The sequence below is a fragment of the Lathyrus oleraceus genome, chromosome 5 (assembly GCF_024323335.1).
Source record: "Lathyrus oleraceus cultivar Zhongwan6 chromosome 5, CAAS_Psat_ZW6_1.0, whole genome shotgun sequence".
In the NCBI taxonomy this organism is placed as follows: domain Eukaryota; kingdom Viridiplantae; phylum Streptophyta; class Magnoliopsida; order Fabales; family Fabaceae; genus Lathyrus; species Lathyrus oleraceus.
In genome coordinates this window covers 499,314,546-499,335,221 of record NC_066583.1, presented here as the reverse complement: position 1 = coordinate 499,335,221, position 20,676 = coordinate 499,314,546, and the positions used below count along the sequence as shown (strand labels likewise).

General features: G+C 32.4%; 4 protein-coding genes across 4 annotated transcripts; all 4 read right to left on the bottom strand.

Moving 5' to 3' along the window:
- Positions 1-1,558: 1,558 nt before the first annotated feature.
- LOC127081599 (uncharacterized) lies at positions 1,559-3,193 on the bottom strand. The gene is made up of 3 exons (XM_051021843.1): positions 2,333-3,193; positions 1,984-2,133; positions 1,559-1,780 (listed from the first exon to the last, which is right to left on the bottom strand). The coding sequence occupies exons 1-3, from the start codon at positions 3,191-3,193 to the stop codon at positions 1,559-1,561; spliced, it is 1,233 nt and encodes a 410-aa protein (XP_050877800.1).
- Positions 3,194-6,833: 3,640 nt separating this feature from the next.
- On the bottom strand, positions 6,834-8,469 carry LOC127081598 (uncharacterized). Its single transcript, XM_051021841.1, has 3 exons — positions 7,609-8,469; positions 7,259-7,408; positions 6,834-7,055 (listed from the first exon to the last, which is right to left on the bottom strand). The coding sequence occupies exons 1-3, from the start codon at positions 8,467-8,469 to the stop codon at positions 6,834-6,836; spliced, it is 1,233 nt and encodes a 410-aa protein (XP_050877798.1).
- A 3,673-nt stretch (positions 8,470-12,142) lies between these two features.
- On the bottom strand, positions 12,143-13,778 carry LOC127081597 (uncharacterized). Its single transcript, XM_051021840.1, has 3 exons — positions 12,918-13,778; positions 12,568-12,717; positions 12,143-12,364 (listed from the first exon to the last, which is right to left on the bottom strand). The coding sequence occupies exons 1-3, from the start codon at positions 13,776-13,778 to the stop codon at positions 12,143-12,145; spliced, it is 1,233 nt and encodes a 410-aa protein (XP_050877797.1).
- A 3,737-nt stretch (positions 13,779-17,515) lies between these two features.
- On the bottom strand, positions 17,516-19,152 carry LOC127081596 (uncharacterized). Its single transcript, XM_051021839.1, has 3 exons — positions 18,292-19,152; positions 17,941-18,090; positions 17,516-17,737 (listed from the first exon to the last, which is right to left on the bottom strand). The coding sequence occupies exons 1-3, from the start codon at positions 19,150-19,152 to the stop codon at positions 17,516-17,518; spliced, it is 1,233 nt and encodes a 410-aa protein (XP_050877796.1).
- Between the last annotated feature and the right edge of the window lie 1,524 nt (positions 19,153-20,676).

The following is a 20,676-nucleotide window of genomic DNA, read 5'->3' as shown; positions in this document are numbered from 1 at the left end:
GTCTTTATTTTGCTGGGTTAAATGACCGTGTGAGAGTCACCTAGCCCGAATTTTCATGCGATTTGAGAACAAAGCAGGAATTTTTGTGATCATTCACTTATTTTCATCGGTCCCCTACGTAGAGCATGATTAAGCCGGAGCTGACTGCTAGGATAAACTACTCAAGGGCTTATTTGGAACAAAAACTGGGGCTACAACATATGGGGTATCGTGATCGACTCTTATAATCATGAAGCCTAAGGTGTTAAGACAATACCGATTTTTAGAAAAAGTTTTTCCCAAGTCTTTTACATTCTGTTATAAACCTGTCTTATAGCCTGAATGTTCTAGATGTACTATTTTCTTGGCTAAATTTTTTTGGTAAGGTTAAAGAAATGGGGGAAATAAGGATACACTACACAGATGACTCGTCAGACACATGTTATTTTATTGAAAGGGGAAAACAAGAAACTAAAACATAAAACATACTAAAATTAAAGAAAAACGGCAAAAAGCGATAAAAGTAAATGAAAGCAATAAAAAGCAATAAAAATAAAGGAAAGATGAAAAGCGATAAAATCTCCTCCCACACTTAAATCGAACATTGTCCTCAATGTTTCGATATGAGATAGGGTAGGAGTAACCTGGAAGAGAGAGAGAGAGAGCGAGAGAGAGAGAGAGAGAGAGAGAGAGAGAGAGAGAGAGAGAGAGAGAGAGAGAGAGAGAGAGAGAGAGAGAGAGAGAGAGAGAGAGAGAGAGAGAGAGAGAGAGAGAGAGAGAGAGAGCGAGAGAGAGCGAGAGAGAGAGAGAGAGAGAGAGAGAGAGAGAGAGAGAGATCAACAACGACCTACATATTGAATATAGTTGATCTACTCAATAAGAGTTACTTATTTAATGGTTAAATTTAATAAAATCATTGTTTATAATGAGTTATTAAACAGAGTAACTCATCTATAAAGTATTCTCTGAGTATAAGTATCATAAACTAATTATTAAATTTATGAATTAAATTATTTTATAATTTATATGAGTCAAATAATTAGTTTGTAATAAAGCAGTGGTTTCTTCTTATAAATATATTGGTAAAGTGGAAATTACGTGGTCTAGTCGACATACAAACTCTTGGTTAAATTTAGAAGGTCGGTCGTATGTCATTAACTTAACTTGCTATTGATAAACTGAAGTCTCACATTCAATAAAATATAAAGTTTGAAATAAATTTATAAAAATAATATTTCTTGTTTAAAAGTTTTGTTTTTATAAGAATGATTTAGATAGATTAATGTTGGTCGTAAGCGGATGTATTTAAAAACGAGTTTATATATATTGTTGGATGTAAGCGGGTGGTATTGGAAAACTATATTATAGTATAGTAGTTATAACAAACTAATATAATTAACTGTTATCTAGTACCTTCATTCTTCCATAACATTATATTTGATTAGTGGGGGAAAGATTTTTTGAATAAGTTTTTCAATTAATAATTTTGTTTGTATTAAAAAAATATTTATTTTAATATCATAGTCACTTGATATCATATACAATATAAAAAAAATTCTGCCTGAGCTGTATATATAATTTATGGTAATCGATCAGCCAAATAGATATACATATGTCCCATAGCTCCAGTAAGAAAGCCACTTTTATATCTTGTTTCTACTGTCACAATTTCTCCATCTTTTATCTTGATTGAACTCGGTTTGGGATAACTTCCTGACATTCCCACAACATAACCTTTCTCATTACCTGGTTCCTTTCCATCTCCATATGTTGGTTTCGAAGTATACAAAGTCCTTCCATCCTAAATTAATAAAAATGCTATAATATTTAGAGGTGCTTTATGATGTTTTAAAGTATACAACTTAGAACAATATAAAAAGAATAAAACGTATCACTTAAGCAACATGTCAAGTATTCATAGTTTATTAAAACATATGTACCAACATAATCATAAAGATTACAATGAAATAAGAAAATGATAATATTATATAGAGAGAACATTACCTGTCCATATAATGTTGCATTAATGACACCTGTATGCATATGAGAAGTTCCATATATAAGATAACCACCTCTTTCAATTGGAATATTTGCTTTCTCAATATGAGGAGGGGAGTGTTTTTTACCATTATTTGACGGAATTGTAAACTCTGACTGTAATCCAATTGAATGAAAATAGTTAATACTGATATATAAATATTATTTTTATAATTTATTAGAAAATAAAAATATATATTTATAAAGTGTTTTTCTGTTTGATGTATGAGTTTTTTTTAAATATAAAATCTATAATGAAACTACAAATGAAAACCTGACAAAAGTATGAAAAATAAAATAACAAACAATTATTTACCTGGCAATCATGAATTATTTGGGAACCATTTGTTCTAACTCGGTCGGTTGAATCAAGTATATAGAATCTAACAGGAATTTGTTGTTGGTTCCATTCAACCCATGTTATTTTGTATCTTAGGGCAAGCTTTCTTGTAGGTGCCTCAAAATCCTTTTTCAATTTGCATTGTAAATTATCTTGGCAACAAAAAATTCCTCCTTTATAATTTGAGCTCAACGGTTTTCCATCGATGCCAAGTGTGACATTATAAAAATTCTTTGGCAAATTAAAACGGTTACACCTACATTCTGTGCAATGTTTTCTATGTTTTGTGCCACGTGTGTCAATAACCATGAGATTGAGAAGCCACTTTTCTTCATATCCAATTGGAACATATGAAGGATTTCCTTGTTCTACAGCATAAGGATTTGGTATATTCGATTTTGTTCCTCTTGATTCACCTCCCAAACCCCAATAAGCAGGAAGAATGTAACTATTACATGTTCCTTCATTTCTAATATAAATAGCACCTTCTAAGGGATTTTTAGGAATTATTTTTAACATATTCCAATCTTTTGCATGATATTTAATCGCAAACCAATGATGTAGGTATGCTTCATATAATGGGACAGAATTTCCTTCTTCATCAACTAATTCAGCATCAAAGCTCTTTACTCCAACATGGCCCTTTGGAAATTCAACATCAAAAAAAGTTTTAGCTGCAACTTTTCCAGGACCTATTTCAAACATTTCAGAAACAAAAGTAGCTGATTTTATATTTTTATTTTCAAATTCATCCCCTGAATAAATTGCACATGATGAGGTTGATAGAAACACCAACACTAATGATAAAGATATCGCCCTTTGACATATAAACCTCATGGTAGAGATGTTTGATTGGTTATGGTGATGAAGTTTTGTGCATATGAAGGTTGATTTTGATGCTTTTATAATATAGAAATTCTCAATAATATGCTTAATCTAGCATGACTTGGCGCCAGTTGATCAATATTAAAGTTGAATACTAATATGTATTGAGTTTGAGGTTTTTTAGTTTATATGAAGTACATTTCAGACAATTATATAACTATTTATAGATGGTATAGTGTAATATCTCCTATTTTACACGATTGTTAACTGTTCAGAAAAATGTATGCAAATATATGGTATTGTACATACCTATTTTTGGATTAATAACATTATCTCACCTATTTTTGTATAAAAACATTATCACATCTTAAAAAAACATTATCACAATTTTTAAAAAGTTAGTTTGGGGTGATAGTATGAATTAAAAGTGTTTAGGGCTAATGAGGTAATTAAAAATAATTGTGTAGAAAACTATAAGTATATATTCTAAAAGGTGAGAGAGAGTTATGTTTCCTTAAAGTGATAAAAATTCCCAGTTACTAAGCCAGGGTACTTTCGCACTCCCCGAATAATTAAAACTAACCAAGTTGGTTTTAGAAAACTCAAGTTAAAAATCAAAACAACCTTTAAAGTATTTCTACAGATTCAATATGTCAAACATTACTTTAACCGCGATCCTTACATTCTAACCTTTAGAAGATTTAGCCAGACATGGTAACACAAACAATCACAACGACGTTAATCATGATGAAAAGTTTGTTTTAGAATGTGAGGCATGGAGAGCGAGTAAAGTACGCAAAATAAATAAAGTAAAGCGAGTGCGGAAAATAAATAAAGTAAAGCGAGTGCGGAAAATAAATAAAGTAAAGCGAGTGCGGAAAATAAATAAAATAAAAGCGTAGACAGAAAGTAAATAAAATAAAAGCGATGTGGGAAATAAATAAATAAAGCGATAAATAAGAACCTGCTCCAAATGGAGGGCTTTAAATCTGGTACAAGAATAAACCTCCGACTCCTGAAGCTAAAGACGACAGCAACTCGAAGTGACCCAACTCAATCTCACTAAGGTGCGATAACCTCCCGATGTGACAGATTACCACTATTACAAATGATAAATATATGCTTAGTGTTGTAAAACTAAGTTGGATGATTAGAAAACGAAATGGAACAAACTATTTATAGAGGATTTCAGTAGTTTGCAAAGACCATGGTGCCCTCCAACTTCCCCTTAGTGGGAATGTGACTTCCAAAGGTGGCGCCCGCCATCCCTTCATGGCGCCCGCCATGTGTGTAAATGGGGTGGATCATGGGAACATGGCGGTTACCTCCTAGTTTAGGGCCGATGACTCATGGCTTCTCCTATAGCGGCCGCCATGTGCAACACCATGTATGTAATTTTGCTGAAAAAGCCTAATTTTAGGTCTTTTTGCTTCGTTTCTTCCAAAAGAGTCCGAAAGTGCTAAATATCTGAAAAAAAAGAGAAAAGAGAGCATAATACAAACAAAATGATAAAAAGTCCTAATAAACATGTGAAATCCGAGTCAAAAACACGGTGTAATTCAGTGTGATCAAATTCTCCCACACTTAAACCTTTGCTTGTCCTCAAGCAAAACTCTTTATAGTTTATGCAAGAAAATCAGTATCAACTAGAGTTAATTCGAGGCAAAAAGACTTACGAGTTCATTCAAGGAATGTATCGATAGGTACTAACGAATCGAACTAAGGGTATTGTAGTGACACTTCCCGCAATTTCGGTCGTAGGCTTCGTTCCTATACAAATCAATCCGCATTACCCCACCATACCTAAGCCTTCTTTTTGTTTTCTTAAAGTCCTTTTCATTCAGGTGCAATCACATTAAGCCCGTTATCCGTACATACTCGTAATAAAGTGACCGGTTAGTGATTATGATCTTAAGCATGGGGCTCTGGTACATAAGTTGGTGTAACCCTTTTATTCAACCCAATTTGCAGTTGTGGGGGATTGGATCGTAATCCAACCTACCAAGTTCAGCACCAGATACCTCTGAACCAACAAGCAAATAGGCTTATTTTTTTATTTTTCTAAGCATGGGGCTCCGGTACATAAGTTGGTGTAACCCCTTTATTTAACCCAATTTGCAGTTGTGGGGGATTGGATCGTAATCCACCCTACCAAGTTCAACACCAGATACCTCTGAACCAACAAACAAATAGGCTTATTATTTTTTTATTTTTCATCTGCATGTTCCACATATGTCTTTATTTTGCTGGGTTAAATGACCGTGTGAGAGTCACCTAGCCCGAATTTTCATGCGATTTGAGAACAAAGCAGGAATTTTTGTGATCATTCACTTATTTTCATCGGTCCCCTACGTAGAGCATGCTTAAGTCGGAGCTGATTGCTAGGATAAACTACTTAAGGGCTTATTTGGAACAAAAGCTGGGGCTACAACATATGGGGTATCGGGATCGACTCTTATAATCATGAAGCCTAAGGTGTTAAGATAATACCGATTTTTAGAAAAAGTTTTTCCCAAGTCTTTTACATCCTGTTATACACCTGTCTTATAGCCTGAATTTTCAAGATGTACTATTTTCTTGGCTAAATTGTTTTGGTAAAGTTAAAGAAATGGGGGAAATAAGGATACACTACACAGATGACTCGTCAGACACATGTTATTTTATTGAAAGGGGAACACAAGCAACTAAAACATAAAACATACTAAAATTAAAGGAAAACGGTAAAAAGTGATAAAAGTAAAGGAAAACGATAAAAAGCAATAAATATAAAGGAAAGATGAAAAGCGATAAAATCTCCTCCCACACTTAAATCGAACATTGTCCTCAATGTTTCAATATGAGATAGGGTAGGAGTAACCTGGAAGAGAGAGAGAGAGAGAGAGAGAGAGAGAGAGAGAGAGAGAGAGAGATCAACAATGACCTACATATTGAATATAATTGATCTACTCAATAAGAGTTACTTATTTAATGGTTAAATTTAATAAAATCATTGTTTATAATGAGTTATTAAACAGAGTAACTCATCTATAAAGTATTCTCTGAGTCTAAGTATCATAAACTAATTATTAAATTTATGAATTAAATTATTTTATAATTTATATCAGTCAAATAATTAGTTTGTAATAAAGCAGTGGTTTCTTCTTATAAATATATTGGTAAAGTGGAAATTACGTGGTCTAGTCGACATACAAACTCTTGCTTAAATTTAGAAGGTCGGCCGTATGTCATTAACTTAACTTGCTATTGATAAACTGAAGTCTCACATTCAATAAAATATAAAGTTTGAAATAAATTTATAAAAATAATATTTCTTGTTTAAAAGTTTTGTTTTTATAAGAATGATTTAGATAGATTAATGTTGGTCGTAAGCGGATGTATTTAAAAACGAGTTTATATATATTGTTGGATGTAAGCGGGTGGTATTGGAAAACTATATTATAGTATAGTAGTTATAACAAACTAATATAATTAACTGTTATCTAGTAGCTTCATTCTTCCATAACATTATATTTGATTAGTGGGGGAAAGATTTTTTGAATAAGTTTTTCAATTAATAATTTTGTTTGTATTAAAAAAATATTTATTTTAATATCATAGTCACTTGATATCATATACAATATAAAAAAAAATCTGCCTGAGGTGTATATATAATTTATGGTAATCGATCAGCCAAATAGATATACATATGTCCCATAGCTCCAGTAAGAAAGCCACTTTTATATCTTGTTTCTACTGTCACAATTTCTCCATCTTTTATCTTGATTGAACCCGGTTTGGGATAACTTCCTGACATTCCCACAACATAACCTTTCTCATTACCTGGTTCCTTTCCATCTCCATATGTTGGTTTCGAAGTATACAAAGTCCTTCCATCCTAAATTAATAAAAATGCTATAATATTTAGAGGTGCTTTATGATGTTTTAAAGTATACAACTTCGAACAATATAAAAAGAATAAAACGTATCACTTAAGCAACATGTCAAGTATTCATAGTTTATTAAAACATATGTACCAACATAATCATAAAGATTACAATGAAATAAGAAAATGATAATATTATATAGAGAGAACATTACCTGTCCATATAATGTTGCATTAATGACACCTGTATGCATATGAGAAGTTCCATATATAAGATAACCACCTCTTTCAATTGGAATATTTGCTTTCTCAATATGAGGAGGGGAGTGTTTTTTACCATTATTTGACGGAATTGTAAACTCTGACTGTAATCCAATTGAATGAAAATAGTTAATACTGATATATAAATATTATTTTTATAATTTATTAGAAAATAAAAATATATATTTATAAAGTGTTTTTCTGTTTGATGTATGAGTTTTTTTTTAAATATAAAATCTATAATGAAACTACAAATGAAGACCTGACAAAAGTATGAAAAATAAAATAACAAACAATTATTTACCTGGCAATCATGAATTATTTGGGAACCATTTGTTCTAACTCGGTCGGTTGAATCAAGTATATAGAATCTAACAGGAATTTGTTGTTGGTTCCATTCAACCCATGTTATTTTGTATCTTAGGGCAAGCTTTCTTGTAGGTGCCTCAAAATCCTTTTTCAATTTGCATTGTAAATTATCTTGGCAACAAAAAATTCCTCCTTTATAATTTGAGCTCAACGGTTTTCCATCGATGCCAAGTGTGACATTATAAAAATTCTTTGGCAAATTAAAACGGTTACACCTACATTCTGTGCAATGTTTTCTATGTTTTGTGCCACGTGTGTCAATAACCATGAGATTAAGAAGCCACTTTTCTTCATATCCAATTGGAACATATGAAGGATTTCCTTGTTCTACAGCATAAGGATTTGGTATATTCGATTTTGTTCCTCTTGATTCACCTCCCAAACCCCAATAAGCAGGAAGAATGTAACTATTACATGTTCCTTCATTTCTAATATAAATAGCACCTTCTAAGGGATTTTTAGGAATTATTTTTAACATATTCCAATCTTTTGCATGATATTTAATCGCAAACCAATGATGTAGGTATGCTTCATATAATGGGACAGAATTTCCTTCTTCATCAACTAATTCAGCATCAAAGCTCTTTACTCCAACATGGCCCTTTGGAAATTCAACATCAAAAAAAGTTTTAGCTGCAACTTTTCCAGGACCTATTTCAAACATTTCAGAAACAAAAGTAGCTGATTTTATATTTTTATTTTCAAATTCATCCCCTGAATAAATTGCACATGATGAGGTTGATAGAAACACCAACACTAATGATAAAGATATCGCCCTTTGACATATAAACCTCATGGTAGAGATGTTTGATTGGTTATGGTGATGAAGTTTTGTGCATATGAAGGTTGATTTTGATGCTTTTATAATATAGAAATTCTCAATAATATGCTTAATCTAGCATGACTTGGCGCCAGTTGATCAATATTAAAGTTGAATACTAATATGTATTGAGTTTGAGGTTTTTTAGTTTATATGAAGTACATTTCAGACAATTATATAACTATTTATAGATGGTATAGTGTAATATCTCCTATTTTACACGATTGTTAACTGTTCAGAAAAATGTATGCAAATATATGGTATTGTACATACCTATTTTTGGATTAATAACATTATCTCACCTATTTTTGTATAAAAACATTATCACATCTTAAAAAAACATTATCACAATTTTTAAAAAGTTAGTTTGGGGTGATAGTATGAATTAAAAGTGTTTAGGGCTAATGAGGTAATTAAAAATAATTGTGTAGAAAACTATAAGTATATATTCTAAAAGGTGAGAGAGAGTTATGTTTCCTTAAAGTGATAAAAATTCCCAGTTACTAAGCCAGGGTACTTTCGCACTCCCCGAATAATTAAAACTAACCAAGTTGGTTTTAGAAAACTCAAGTTAAAAATCAAAACAACCTTTAAAGTATTTCTACAGATTCAATATGTGAAACATTACTTTAACCGCGATCCTTACATTCTAACCTTTAGAAGATTTAGCCAGACATGGTAACACAAACAATCACAACGACGTTAATCATGATGAAAAGTTTGTTTTAGAATGTGAGGCATGGAGAGCGAGTAAAGTACGCAAAATAAATAAAGTAAAGCGAGTGCGGAAAATAAATAAAGTAAAGCGAGTGCGGAAAATAAATAAAGTAAAGCGAGTGCGGAAAATAAATAAAATAAAAGCGTAGACAGAAAGTAAATAAAATAAAAGCGATGTGGGAAATAAATAAATAAAGCGATAAATAAGAACCTGCTCCAAATGGAGGGCTTTAAATCTGGTACAAGAATAAACCTCCGACTCCTGAAGCTAAAGACGACAGCAACTCGAAGTGACCCAACTCAATCTCACTAAGGTGCGATAACCTCCCGATGTGACAGATTACCACTATTACAAATGATAAATATATGCTTAGTGTTGTAAAACTAAGTTGGATGATTAGAAAACGAAATGGAACAAACTATTTATAGAGGATTTCAGTAGTTTGCAAAGACCATGGTGCCCTCCAACTTCCCCTTAGTGGGAATGTGACTTCCAAAGGTGGCGCCCGCCATCCCTTCATGGCGCCCGCCATGTGTGTAAATGGGGTGGATCATGGGAACATGGCGGTTACCTCCTAGTTTAGGGCCGATGACTCATGGCTTCTCCTATAGCGGCCGCCATGTGCAACACCATGTGTGTAATTTTGCTGAAAAAGCCTAATTTTAGGTCTTTTTGCTTCATTTCTTCCAAAAGAGTCCGAAAGTGCTAAATATCTGAAAAAAAGAGAGAAAAGAGAGCATAATACAAACAAAATGATAAAAAGTCCTAATAAACATGTGAAATCCGAGTCAAAAACACGGTGTAATTCAGTGTGATCAAATTCTCCCACACTTAAACCTTTGCTTGTCCTCAAGCAAAACTCTTTATAGTTTATGCAAGAAAATCAGTATCAACTAGAGTTAATTCGAGGCAAAAAGACTTACGAGTTCATTCAAGGAATGTATCGATAGGTACTAACGAATCGAACTAAGGGTATTGTAGTGACACTTCCCGCAATTTCGGTCGTAGGCTTCGTTCCTATACAAATCAATCCGCATTACCCCACCATACCTAAGCCTTCTTTTTGTTTTCTTAAAGTCCTTTTCATTCAGGTGCAATCACATTAAGCCCGTTATCCGTACATACTCGTAATAAAGTGACCGGTTAGTGATTATGATCTTAAGCATGGGGCTCTGGTACATAAGTTGGTGTAACCCTTTTATTCAACCCAATTTGCAGTTGTGGGGGATTGGATCGTATTCCAACCTACCAAGTTCAGCACCAGATACCTCTGAACCAACAAGCAAATAGGCTTATTTTTTTATTTTTCTAAGCATGGGGCTCCGGTACATAAGTTGGTGTAACCCCTTTATTTAACCCAATTTGCAGTTGTGGGGGATTGGATCGTAATCCACCCTACCAAGTTCAACACCAAATACCTCTGAACCAACAAACAAATAGGCTTATTATTTTTTTATTTTTCATCTGCATGTTCCACATATGTCTTTATTTTGCTGGGTTAAATGACCGTGTGAGAGTCACCTAGCCCGAATTTTCATGCGATTTGAGAACAAAGCAGGAATTTTTGTGATCATTCACTTATTTTCATCGGTCCCCTACGTAGAGCATGCTTAAGTCGGAGCTGACTGCTAGGATAAACTACTTAAGGGCTTATTTGGAACAAAAGCTGGGGCTACAACATATGGGGTATCGGGATCGACTCTTATAATCATGAAGCCTAAGGTGTTAAGATAATACCGATTTTTAGAAAAAGTTTTTCCCAAGTCTTTTACATCCTGTTATACACCTGTCTTATAGCCTGAATTTTCAAGATGTACTATTTTCTTGGCTAAATTGTTTTGGTAAAGTTAAAGAAATGGGGGAAATAAGGATACACTACACAGATGACTCGTCAGACACATGTTATTTTATTGAAAGGGGAACACAAGCAACTAAAACATAAAACATACTAAAATTAAAGGAAAATGGTAAAAAGTGATAAAAGTAAAGGAAAACGATAAAAAGCAATAAATATAAAGGAAAGATGAAAAGCGATAAAATCTCCTCCCACACTTAAATCGAACATTGTCCTCAATGTTTCAATATGAGATAGGGTAGGAGTAACCTGGAAGAGAGAGAGAGAGAGAGAGAGAGAGAGAGAGAGAGAGAGAGAGAGAGAGAGAGAGAGAGAGAGAGAGAGAGAGAGAGATCAACAATGACCTACATATTGAATATAATTGATCTACTCAATAAGAGTTACTTATTTAATGGTTAAATTTAATAAAATCATTGTTTATAATGAGTTATTAAACAGAGTAACTCATCTATAAAGTATTCTCTGAGTCTAAGTATCATAAACTAATTATTAAATTTATGAATTAAATTATTTTATAATTTATATCAGTCAAATAATTAGTTTGTAATAAAGCAGTGGTTTCTTCTTATAAATATATTGGTAAAGTGGAAATTACGTGGTCTAGTCGACATACAAACTCTTGCTTAAATTTAGAAGGTCGGCCGTATGTCATTAACTTAACTTGCTATTGATAAACTGAAGTCTCACATTCAATAAAATATAAAGTTTGAAATAAATTTATAAAAATAATATTTCTTGTTTAAAAGTTTTGTTTTTATAAGAATGATTTAGATAGATTAATGTTGGTCGTAAGCGGATGTATTTAAAAACGAGTTTATATATATTGTTGGATGTAAGCGGGTGGTATTGGAAAACTATATTATAGTATAGTAGTTATAACAAACTAATATAATTAACTGTTATCTAGTAGCTTCATTCTTCCATAACATTATATTTGATTAGTGGGGGAAAGATTTTTTGAATAAGTTTTTCAATTAATAATTTTGTTTGTATTAAAAAAATATTTATTTTAATATCATAGTCACTTGATATCATATACAATATAAAAAAAAATCTGCCTGAGGTGTATATATAATTTATGGTAATCGATCAGCCAAATAGATATACATATGTCCCATAGCTCCAGTAAGAAAGCCACTTTTATATCTTGTTTCTACTGTCACAATTTCTCCATCTTTTATCTTGATTGAACCCGGTTTGGGATAACTTCCTGACATTCCCACAACATAACCTTTCTCATTACCTGGTTCCTTTCCATCTCCATATGTTGGTTTCGAAGTATACAAAGTCCTTCCATCCTAAATTAATAAAAATGCTATAATATTTAGAGGTGCTTTATGATGTTTTAAAGTATACAACTTCGAACAATATAAAAAGAATAAAACGTATCACTTAAGCAACATGTCAAGTATTCATAGTTTATTAAAACATATGTACCAACATAATCATAAAGATTACAATGAAATAAGAAAATGATAATATTATATAGAGAGAACATTACCTGTCCATATAATGTTGCATTAATGACACCTGTATGCATATGAGAAGTTCCATATATAAGATAACCACCTCTTTCAATTGGAATATTTGCTTTCTCAATATGAGGAGGGGAGTGTTTTTTACCATTATTTGACGGAATTGTAAACTCTGACTGTAATCCAATTGAGTGAAAATAGTTAATACTGATATATAAATATTATTTTTATAATTTATTAGAAAATAAAAATATATATTTATAAAGTGTTTTTCTGTTTGATGTATGAGTTTTTTTTTAAATATAAAATCTATAATGAAACTACAAATGAAGACCTGACAAAAGTATGAAAAATAAAATAACAAACAATTATTTACCTGGCAATCATGAATTATTTGGGAACCATTTGTTCTAACTCGGTCGGTTGAATCAAGTATATAGAATCTAACAGGAATTTGTTGTTGGTTCCATTCAACCCATGTTATTTTGTATCTTAGGGCAAGCTTTCTTGTAGGTGCCTCAAAATCCTTTTTCAATTTGCATTGTAAATTATCTTGGCAACAAAAAATTCCTCCTTTATAATTTGAGCTCAACGGTTTTCCATCGATGCCAAGTGTGACATTATAAAAATTCTTTGGCAAATTAAAACGGTTACACCTACATTCTGTGCAATGTTTTCTATGTTTTGTGCCACGTGTGTCAATAACCATGAGATTGAGAAGCCACTTTTCTTCATATCCAATTGGAACATATGAAGGATTTCCTTGTTCTACAGCATAAGGATTTGGTATATTCGATTTTGTTCCTCTTGATTCACCTCCCAAACCCCAATAAGCAGGAAGAATGTAACTATTACATGTTCCTTCATTTCTAATATAAATAGCACCTTCTAAGGGATTTTTAGGAATTATTTTTAACATATTCCAATCTTTTGCATGATATTTAATCGCAAACCAATGATGTAGGTATGCTTCATATAATGGGACAGAATTTCCTTCTTCATCAACTAATTCAGCATCAAAGCTCTTTACTCCAACATGGCCCTTTGGAAATTCAACATCAAAAAAAGTTTTAGCTGCAACTTTTCCAGGACCTATTTCAAACATTTTAGAAACAAAAGTAGCTGATTTTATATTTTTATTTTCAAATTCATCCCCTGAATAAATTGCACATGATGAGGTTGATAGAAACACCAACACTAATGATAAAGATATCGCCCTTTGACATATAAACCTCATGGTAGAGATGTTTGATTGGTTATGGTGATGAAGTTTTGTGCATATGAAGGTTGATTTTGATGCTTTTATAATATAGGAATTCTCAATAATATGCTTAATCTAGCATGACTTGGCGCCAGTTGATCAATATTAAAGTTGAATACTAATATGTATTGAGTTTGAGGTTTTTTAGTTTATATGAAGTACATTTCAGACAATTATATAACTATTTATAGATGGTATAGTGTAATATCTCCTATTTTACACGATTGTTAACTGTTTAGAAAAATGTATGCAAATATATGGTATTGTACATACCTATTTTTGGATTAATAACATTATCTCACCTATTTTTGTATAAAAACATTATCACATCTTAAAAAAACATTATCACAATTTTTAAAAAGTTAGTTTGGGGTGATAGTATGAATTAAAAGTGTTTAGGGCTAATGAGGTAATTAAAAATAATTGTGTAGAAAACTATAAGTATATATTCTAAAAGGTGAGAGAGAGTTATGTTTCCTTAAAGTGATAAAAATTCCCAGTTACTAAGCCAGGGTACTTTCGCACTCTCCGAATAATTAAAACTAACCAAGTTGGTTTTAGAAAACTCAAGTTAAAAATCAAAACAACCTTTAAAGTATTTCTACAGATTCAATATGTGAAACATTACTTTAACCGCGATCCTTACATTCTAACCTTTAGAAGATTTAGCCAGACATGGTAACACAAACAATCACAACGACGTTAATCATGATGAAAAGTTTGTTTTAGAATGTGAGGCATGGAGAGCGAGTAAAGTACGCAAAATAAATAAAGTAAAGCGAGTGCGGAAAATAAATAAAGTAAAGCGAGTGCGGAAAATAAATAAAGTAAAGCGAGTGTGGAAAATAAATAAAGTAAAGCGAGTGCGAAAAATAAATAAAGTAAAGCGAGTGCGGAAAATAAATAAAATAAAAGCGTAGGCAGAAAGTAAATAAAATAAAAGCGATGCGGGAAATAAATAAATAAAGCGATAAATAAGAACCTGCTCCAAATGGAGGGCTTTAAATCTGGTACAAGAATAAACCTCCGACTCCTGAAGCTAAAGACGACAACAACTCGAAGTGACCCAACTCAATCTCACTAAGGTGCGATAACCCCCCCCCCCCCCCCCGATGTCACAGATTACCACTATTACAAATGATAAATATATGCTTAGTGTTGTAAAACTAAGTTGGATGATTAGAAAACGAAATAGAACAAACTATTTATAGAGGATTTCAGCAGTTTGCAAAGACCATGGTGCCCTCCAACTTCCCCTTAGTGGGAACGTGACTTCCAAAGGTGGCGCCCGCCATCCTTTCATGGCGCCCGCCATGTGTGTAAATGGGGTGGATCATAGGAACATGGCGGTTACCTCCTAGTTGAGGGCTGATGACTCATGGCTTCTCCTATAGCGGCCGCCATGTGCAACACCATGTGTGTAATTTTGCTGAAAAACCCTAATTTTAGGTCTTTTTGCTTCGTTTCTTCCAAAAGAGTCTGAAAGTGCTAAATATCTGAAAAAAAGAGAAAAGAGAGCATAATACAAACAAAATGATAAAAAGTCCTAATAAACATGTGAAATTCGAGTCAAAAACACGGTGTAATTCAGTGTGATCAAATTCTCCCACACGTAAACCTTTGCTTGTCCTCAAGCAAAACTCTTTATAGTTTATGCAAGAAAATCAGTATCAACTAGAGTTAATTCGAGGAAAAATGATTTACGAGTTCATTCAAGGAATGTATCGATAGGTACTAACGAATCGAACTAAAGGTATTGTAGTGACACTTCCTGCAATTGCGGTCGTAGGCTTCGTTCCTATACAAATCAATCCACATTACCCCACCATACCTAAGCCTTCTTTTTGTTTTCTTAAAGTCCTTTTCATTCAGGTGCAATCACATTAAGCCCGTTATCCATACATACTCATAATAAAGTGACCGGTTAGTGATTATGATCTTAAGCATGGGGCTCTGGTACATAAGTTGGTGTAACCCTTTTATTCAACCCAATTTGCAGTTGTGGGGGATTGGATCGTAATCCACCCTACCAAGTTCCACACCAGATACCTCTGAACCAACAAGCAAATAGGCTTATTTTTTTATTTTTCTAAGCATGGGGCTCCGGTACATAAGTTGGTGTAACCCCTTTATTTAACCCAATTTGTAGTTGTTGGGGATTGGATCGTAATCCACGCTACCAAGTTCAGCACCAGATACCTCTGAACCAACAAACAAATAGGCTTATTATTTTTTTATTTTTCATCTGCATGTTCCATATATGTCTTTATTTTGCTGGGTTAAATGACCGTGTGAGAGTCACCTAGCCCGAATTTTCATGCGATTTGAGAACAAAGCAGGAATTTTTGTGATCATTCACTTATTTTCATCGGTCCCCTACGTAGAGCATGATTAAGCCGGAGCTGACTGCTAGGATAAACTACTCAATGGCTTATTTGGAACAAAAACTGGGGCTACAACATATGGGGTATCGGGATCGACTCTTATAATCATGAAGCCTAAGGTGTTAAGACAATACCGATTTTTAGAAAAAGTTTTTCCCAAGTCTTTTACATCCTGTTATAAACCTGTCTTATAGCCTGAATGTTCAAGATGTACTATTTTCTTGGATAAATTTTTTTGGTAAGGTTAAAGAAATGGGGGAAATAAGGATACACTACACAGATGACTCGTCAGACACATGTTATTTTATTGAAAGGGGAAAACAAGTAACTAAAACATAGAACATACTAAAATTAAAGAAAAACGGTAAAAAGCGATAAAAGTAAAGGAAAGCAATAAAAAGCAATAAAAATAAAGGAAAGATGAAAAGCGATAAAATCTCCTCCCACACTTAAATCGAACATTGTCCTCAATGTTTCAATATGAGATAGGGTAGGAGTAACCTGGAAGAGAGAGAGAGAGAGAGAGAGAGAGAGAGAAGAGAGAGAGAGAGAGAGAGAGAGAGAGAGAGAGAGAAAGAGAGAGAGATCAACAACGGCCTACATATTGAATATAGTTGATCTAGTCAATAAGCGTTACTTATTTAATGGTTAAATTTAATAAAATCATTGTTTATAATGAGTTATTAAACAGAGTAACTCATCTATAAAGTATTCTCTGAGTCTAATTATCATAAACTAATTATTAAATTTATGAATTAAATTATTTTATAATTTATATCAGTCAAATAATTAGTTTGTAATAAAGCAGTGGTTTCTGCTTATAAATATATTGGTAAAGTGGAAATTACGTGGTCTAGTCGACATACAAACTCTTGCTTAAATTTAGAAGGTCGGCCGTATGTCATTAACTTAACTTGCTATTGATAAACTGAAGTCTCACATTCAATAAAATATAAAGTTTGAAATAAATTTATAAAAATAATATTTCTTGTTTAAAAGTTTTGTTTTTATAAGAATGATTTAGATAGATTAATGTTGGTCGTAAGCGGATGTATTTAAAAACGAGTTTATATATATTGTTGGATGTAAGCGGGTGGTATTGGAAAACTATATTATAGTATAGTAGTTATAACAAACTAATATAATTAACTGTTATCTAGTAGCTTCATTCTTCCATAACATTATATTTGATTAGTGGGGGAAAGATTTTTTGAATAAGTTTTTCAATTAATAATTTTGTTTGTATTAAAAAAATATTTATTTTAATATCATAGTCACTTGATATCATATACAATATAAAAAAAAATCTGCCTGAGGTGTATATATAATTTATGGTAATCGATCAGCCAAATAGATATACATATGTCCCATAGCTCCAGTAAGAAAGCCACTTTTATATCTTGTTTCTACTGTCACAATTTCTCCATCTTTTATCTTGATTGAACCCGGTTTGGGATAACTTCCTGACATTCCCACAACATAACCTTTCTCATTACCTGGTTCCTTTCCATCTCCATATGTTGGTTTCGAAGTATACAAAGTCCTTCCATCCTAAATTAATAAAAATGCTATAATATTTAGAGGTGCTTTATGATGTTTTAAAGTATACAACTTCGAACAATATAAAAAGAATAAAACGTATCACTTAAGCAACATGTCAAGTATTCATAGTTTATTAAAACATATGTACCAACATAATCATAAAGATTACAATGAAATAAGAAAATGATAATATTATATAGAGAGAACATTACCTGTCCATATAATGTTGCATTAATGACACCTGTATGCATATGAGAAGTTCCATATATAAGATAACCACCTCTTTCAATTGGAATATTTGCTTTCTCAATATGAGGAGGGGAGTGTTTTTTACCATTATTTGACGGAATTGTAAACTCTGACTGTAATCCAATTGAATGAAAATAGTTAATACTGATATATAAATATTATTTTTATAATTTATTAGAAAATAAAAATATATATTTATAAAGTGTTTTTCTGTTTGATGTATGAGTTTTTTTTTTAAATATAAAATCTATAATGAAACTACAAATGAAAACCTGACAAAAGTATGAAAAATAAAATAACAAACAATTATTTACCTGGCAATCATGAATTATTTGGGAACCATTTGTTCTAACTCGGTCGGTTGAATCAAGTATATAGAATCTAACAGGAATTTGTTGTTGGTTCCATTCAACCCATGTTATTTTGTATCTTAGGGCAAGCTTTCTTGTAGGTGCCTCAAAATCCTTTTTCAATTTGCATTGTAAATTATCTTGGCAACAAAAAATTCCTCCTTTATAATTTGAGCTCAACGGTTTTCCATTGATGCCAAGTGTGACATTATAAAAATTCTTTGGCAAATTAAAACGGTTACACCTACATTCTGTGCAATGTTTTCTATGTTTTGTGCCACGTGTGTCAATAACCATGAGATTGAGAAGCCACTTTTCTTCATATCCAATTGGAACATATGAAGGATTTCCTTGTTCTACAGCATAAGGATTTGGTATATTCGATTTTGTTCCTCTTGATTCACCTCCCAAACCCCAATAAGCAGGAAGAATGTAACTATTACATGTTCCTTCATTTCTAATATAAATAGCACCTTCTAAGGGATTTTTAGGAATTATTTTTAACATATTCCAATCTTTTGCATGATATTTAATCGCAAACCAATGATGTAGGTATGCTTCATATAATGGGACAGAATTTCCTTCTTCATCAACTAATTCAGCATCAAAGCTCTTTACTCCAACATGGCCCTTTGGAAATTCAACATCAAAAAAAGTTTTAGCTGCAACTTTTCCAGGACCTATTTCAAACATTTCAGAAACAAAAGTAGCTGATTTTATATTTTTATTTTCAAATTCATCCCCTGAATAAATTGCACATGATGAGGTTGATAGAAACACCAACACTAATGATAAAGATATCGCCCTTTGACATATAAACCTCATGGTAGAGATGTTTGATTGGTTATGGTGATGAAGTTTTGTGCATATGAAGGTTGATTTTGATGCTTTTATAATATAGAAATTCTCAATAATATGCTTAATCTAGCATGACTTGGCGCCAGTTGATCAATATTAAAGTTGAATACTAATATGTATTGAGTTTGAGGTTTTTTAGTTTATATGAAGTACATTTCAGGCAATTATATAACTATTTATAGATGGTATAGTGTAATATCTCCTATTTTACACGATTGTTAACTGTTCAGAAAAATGTATGCAAATATATGGTATTGTACATACCTATTTTTGGATTAATAACATTATCTCACCTATTTTTGTATAAAAACATTATCACATCTTAAAAAAAACATTATCACAATTTTTAAAAAGTTAGTTTGGGGTGATAGTATGAATTAAAAGTGTTTAGGGCTAATGAGGTAATTAAAAATAATTGTGTAGAAAACTATAAGTATATATTCTAAAAGGTGCGAGAGAGTTATGTTTCCTTAAAGTGATAAAAATTCTCAGTTACTAAGCCAGGGTACTTTCGCACTCCCCGAATAATTAAAACTAACCAAGTTTGTTTTAGAAAACTCAAGTTAAAAATCAAAACAACCTTTAAAGTATTTCTACAGATTCAATATGTGAAACATTACTTTAACCGCGATCCTTACATTCTAACCTTTAGAAGATTTAGCCAGACATGGTAACACAAACAATCACAACGACGTTAATCATGATGAAAAGTTTGTTTTAGAATGTGAGGCATGGAGAGCGAGTAAAGTACGTAAAATAAATAAAGTAAAGCGAGTGCGGAAAATAAATAAAGTAAAGCGAGTGCGGAAAATAAATAAAGTAAAGCGAGTGCGGAAAATAAATAAAGTAAAGCGAGTGCGAAAAATAAATAAAGTAAAGCGAGTGCGGAAAATAAATAAAATAAAAGCGTAGACAGAAAGTAAATAAAATAAAAGCGATGCGGGAAATAAATAAATAAAGCGATAAATAAGAACCTGCTCCAAATGGAGGGCTTTAAATCTGGTACAAGAATAAACCTCCGACTCCTGAAGCTAAAGACGACAACAACTCGAAGTGACCCAACTCAATCTCACTAAGGTGCGATAACCCCCCGATGTGACAGATTACCACTATTACAAATGATAAATATATGCTTAGTGTTGTAAAACTAAGTTGGATGATTAGAAAACGAAATGGAACAAACTATTTATAGAGGATTTCAGCAGTTTGCAAAGACCATGGTGCCCTCCAACTTCCCCTTAGTGGGAACGTGACTTCCAAAGGTGGCGCCCGCCATCCCTTCATGGCGCCCGCCATGTGTGTAAATGGGGTGGATCATAGGAATATGGAGGTTACCTCCTAGTTGAGGGCTGATGACTCATGGCTTCTCCTATGGCGGCAGCCATGTGCAACACCATGTGTGTAATTTTGCTGAAAAACCCTAATTTTAGGTCTTTTTGCTTCGTTTCTTCCAAAAGAGTCCGAAAGTGCTAAATATCTGAAAAAAAGAGA

Excerpts from the sequence above, each read along its gene's own strand:
- LOC127081596 (XM_051021839.1), bottom strand. The coding sequence starts at position 19,152 with ATGAGGTTTATATGTCAAAGGGCGATATCTTTATCATTAGTGTTGGTG. Across the intron at positions 18,091-18,291 it reads AAATAATTCATGATTGCCAG|TCAGAGTTTACAATTCCGTC; the intron begins GTAAATAATTGT and ends ATTGGATTACAG. Across the intron at positions 17,738-17,940 it reads ATGCAACATTATATGGACAG|GATGGAAGGACTTTGTATAC; the intron begins GTAATGTTCTCT and ends TTATTAATTTAG.
- LOC127081598 (XM_051021841.1), bottom strand. The coding sequence starts at position 8,469 with ATGAGGTTTATATGTCAAAGGGCGATATCTTTATCATTAGTGTTGGTG. Across the intron at positions 7,409-7,608 it reads AAATAATTCATGATTGCCAG|TCAGAGTTTACAATTCCGTC; the intron begins GTAAATAATTGT and ends ATTGGATTACAG. Across the intron at positions 7,056-7,258 it reads ATGCAACATTATATGGACAG|GATGGAAGGACTTTGTATAC; the intron begins GTAATGTTCTCT and ends TTATTAATTTAG.
- LOC127081599 (XM_051021843.1), bottom strand. The coding sequence starts at position 3,193 with ATGAGGTTTATATGTCAAAGGGCGATATCTTTATCATTAGTGTTGGTG. Across the intron at positions 2,134-2,332 it reads AAATAATTCATGATTGCCAG|TCAGAGTTTACAATTCCGTC; the intron begins GTAAATAATTGT and ends ATTGGATTACAG. Across the intron at positions 1,781-1,983 it reads ATGCAACATTATATGGACAG|GATGGAAGGACTTTGTATAC; the intron begins GTAATGTTCTCT and ends TTATTAATTTAG.
- LOC127081597 (XM_051021840.1), bottom strand. The coding sequence starts at position 13,778 with ATGAGGTTTATATGTCAAAGGGCGATATCTTTATCATTAGTGTTGGTG. Across the intron at positions 12,718-12,917 it reads AAATAATTCATGATTGCCAG|TCAGAGTTTACAATTCCGTC; the intron begins GTAAATAATTGT and ends ATTGGATTACAG. Across the intron at positions 12,365-12,567 it reads ATGCAACATTATATGGACAG|GATGGAAGGACTTTGTATAC; the intron begins GTAATGTTCTCT and ends TTATTAATTTAG.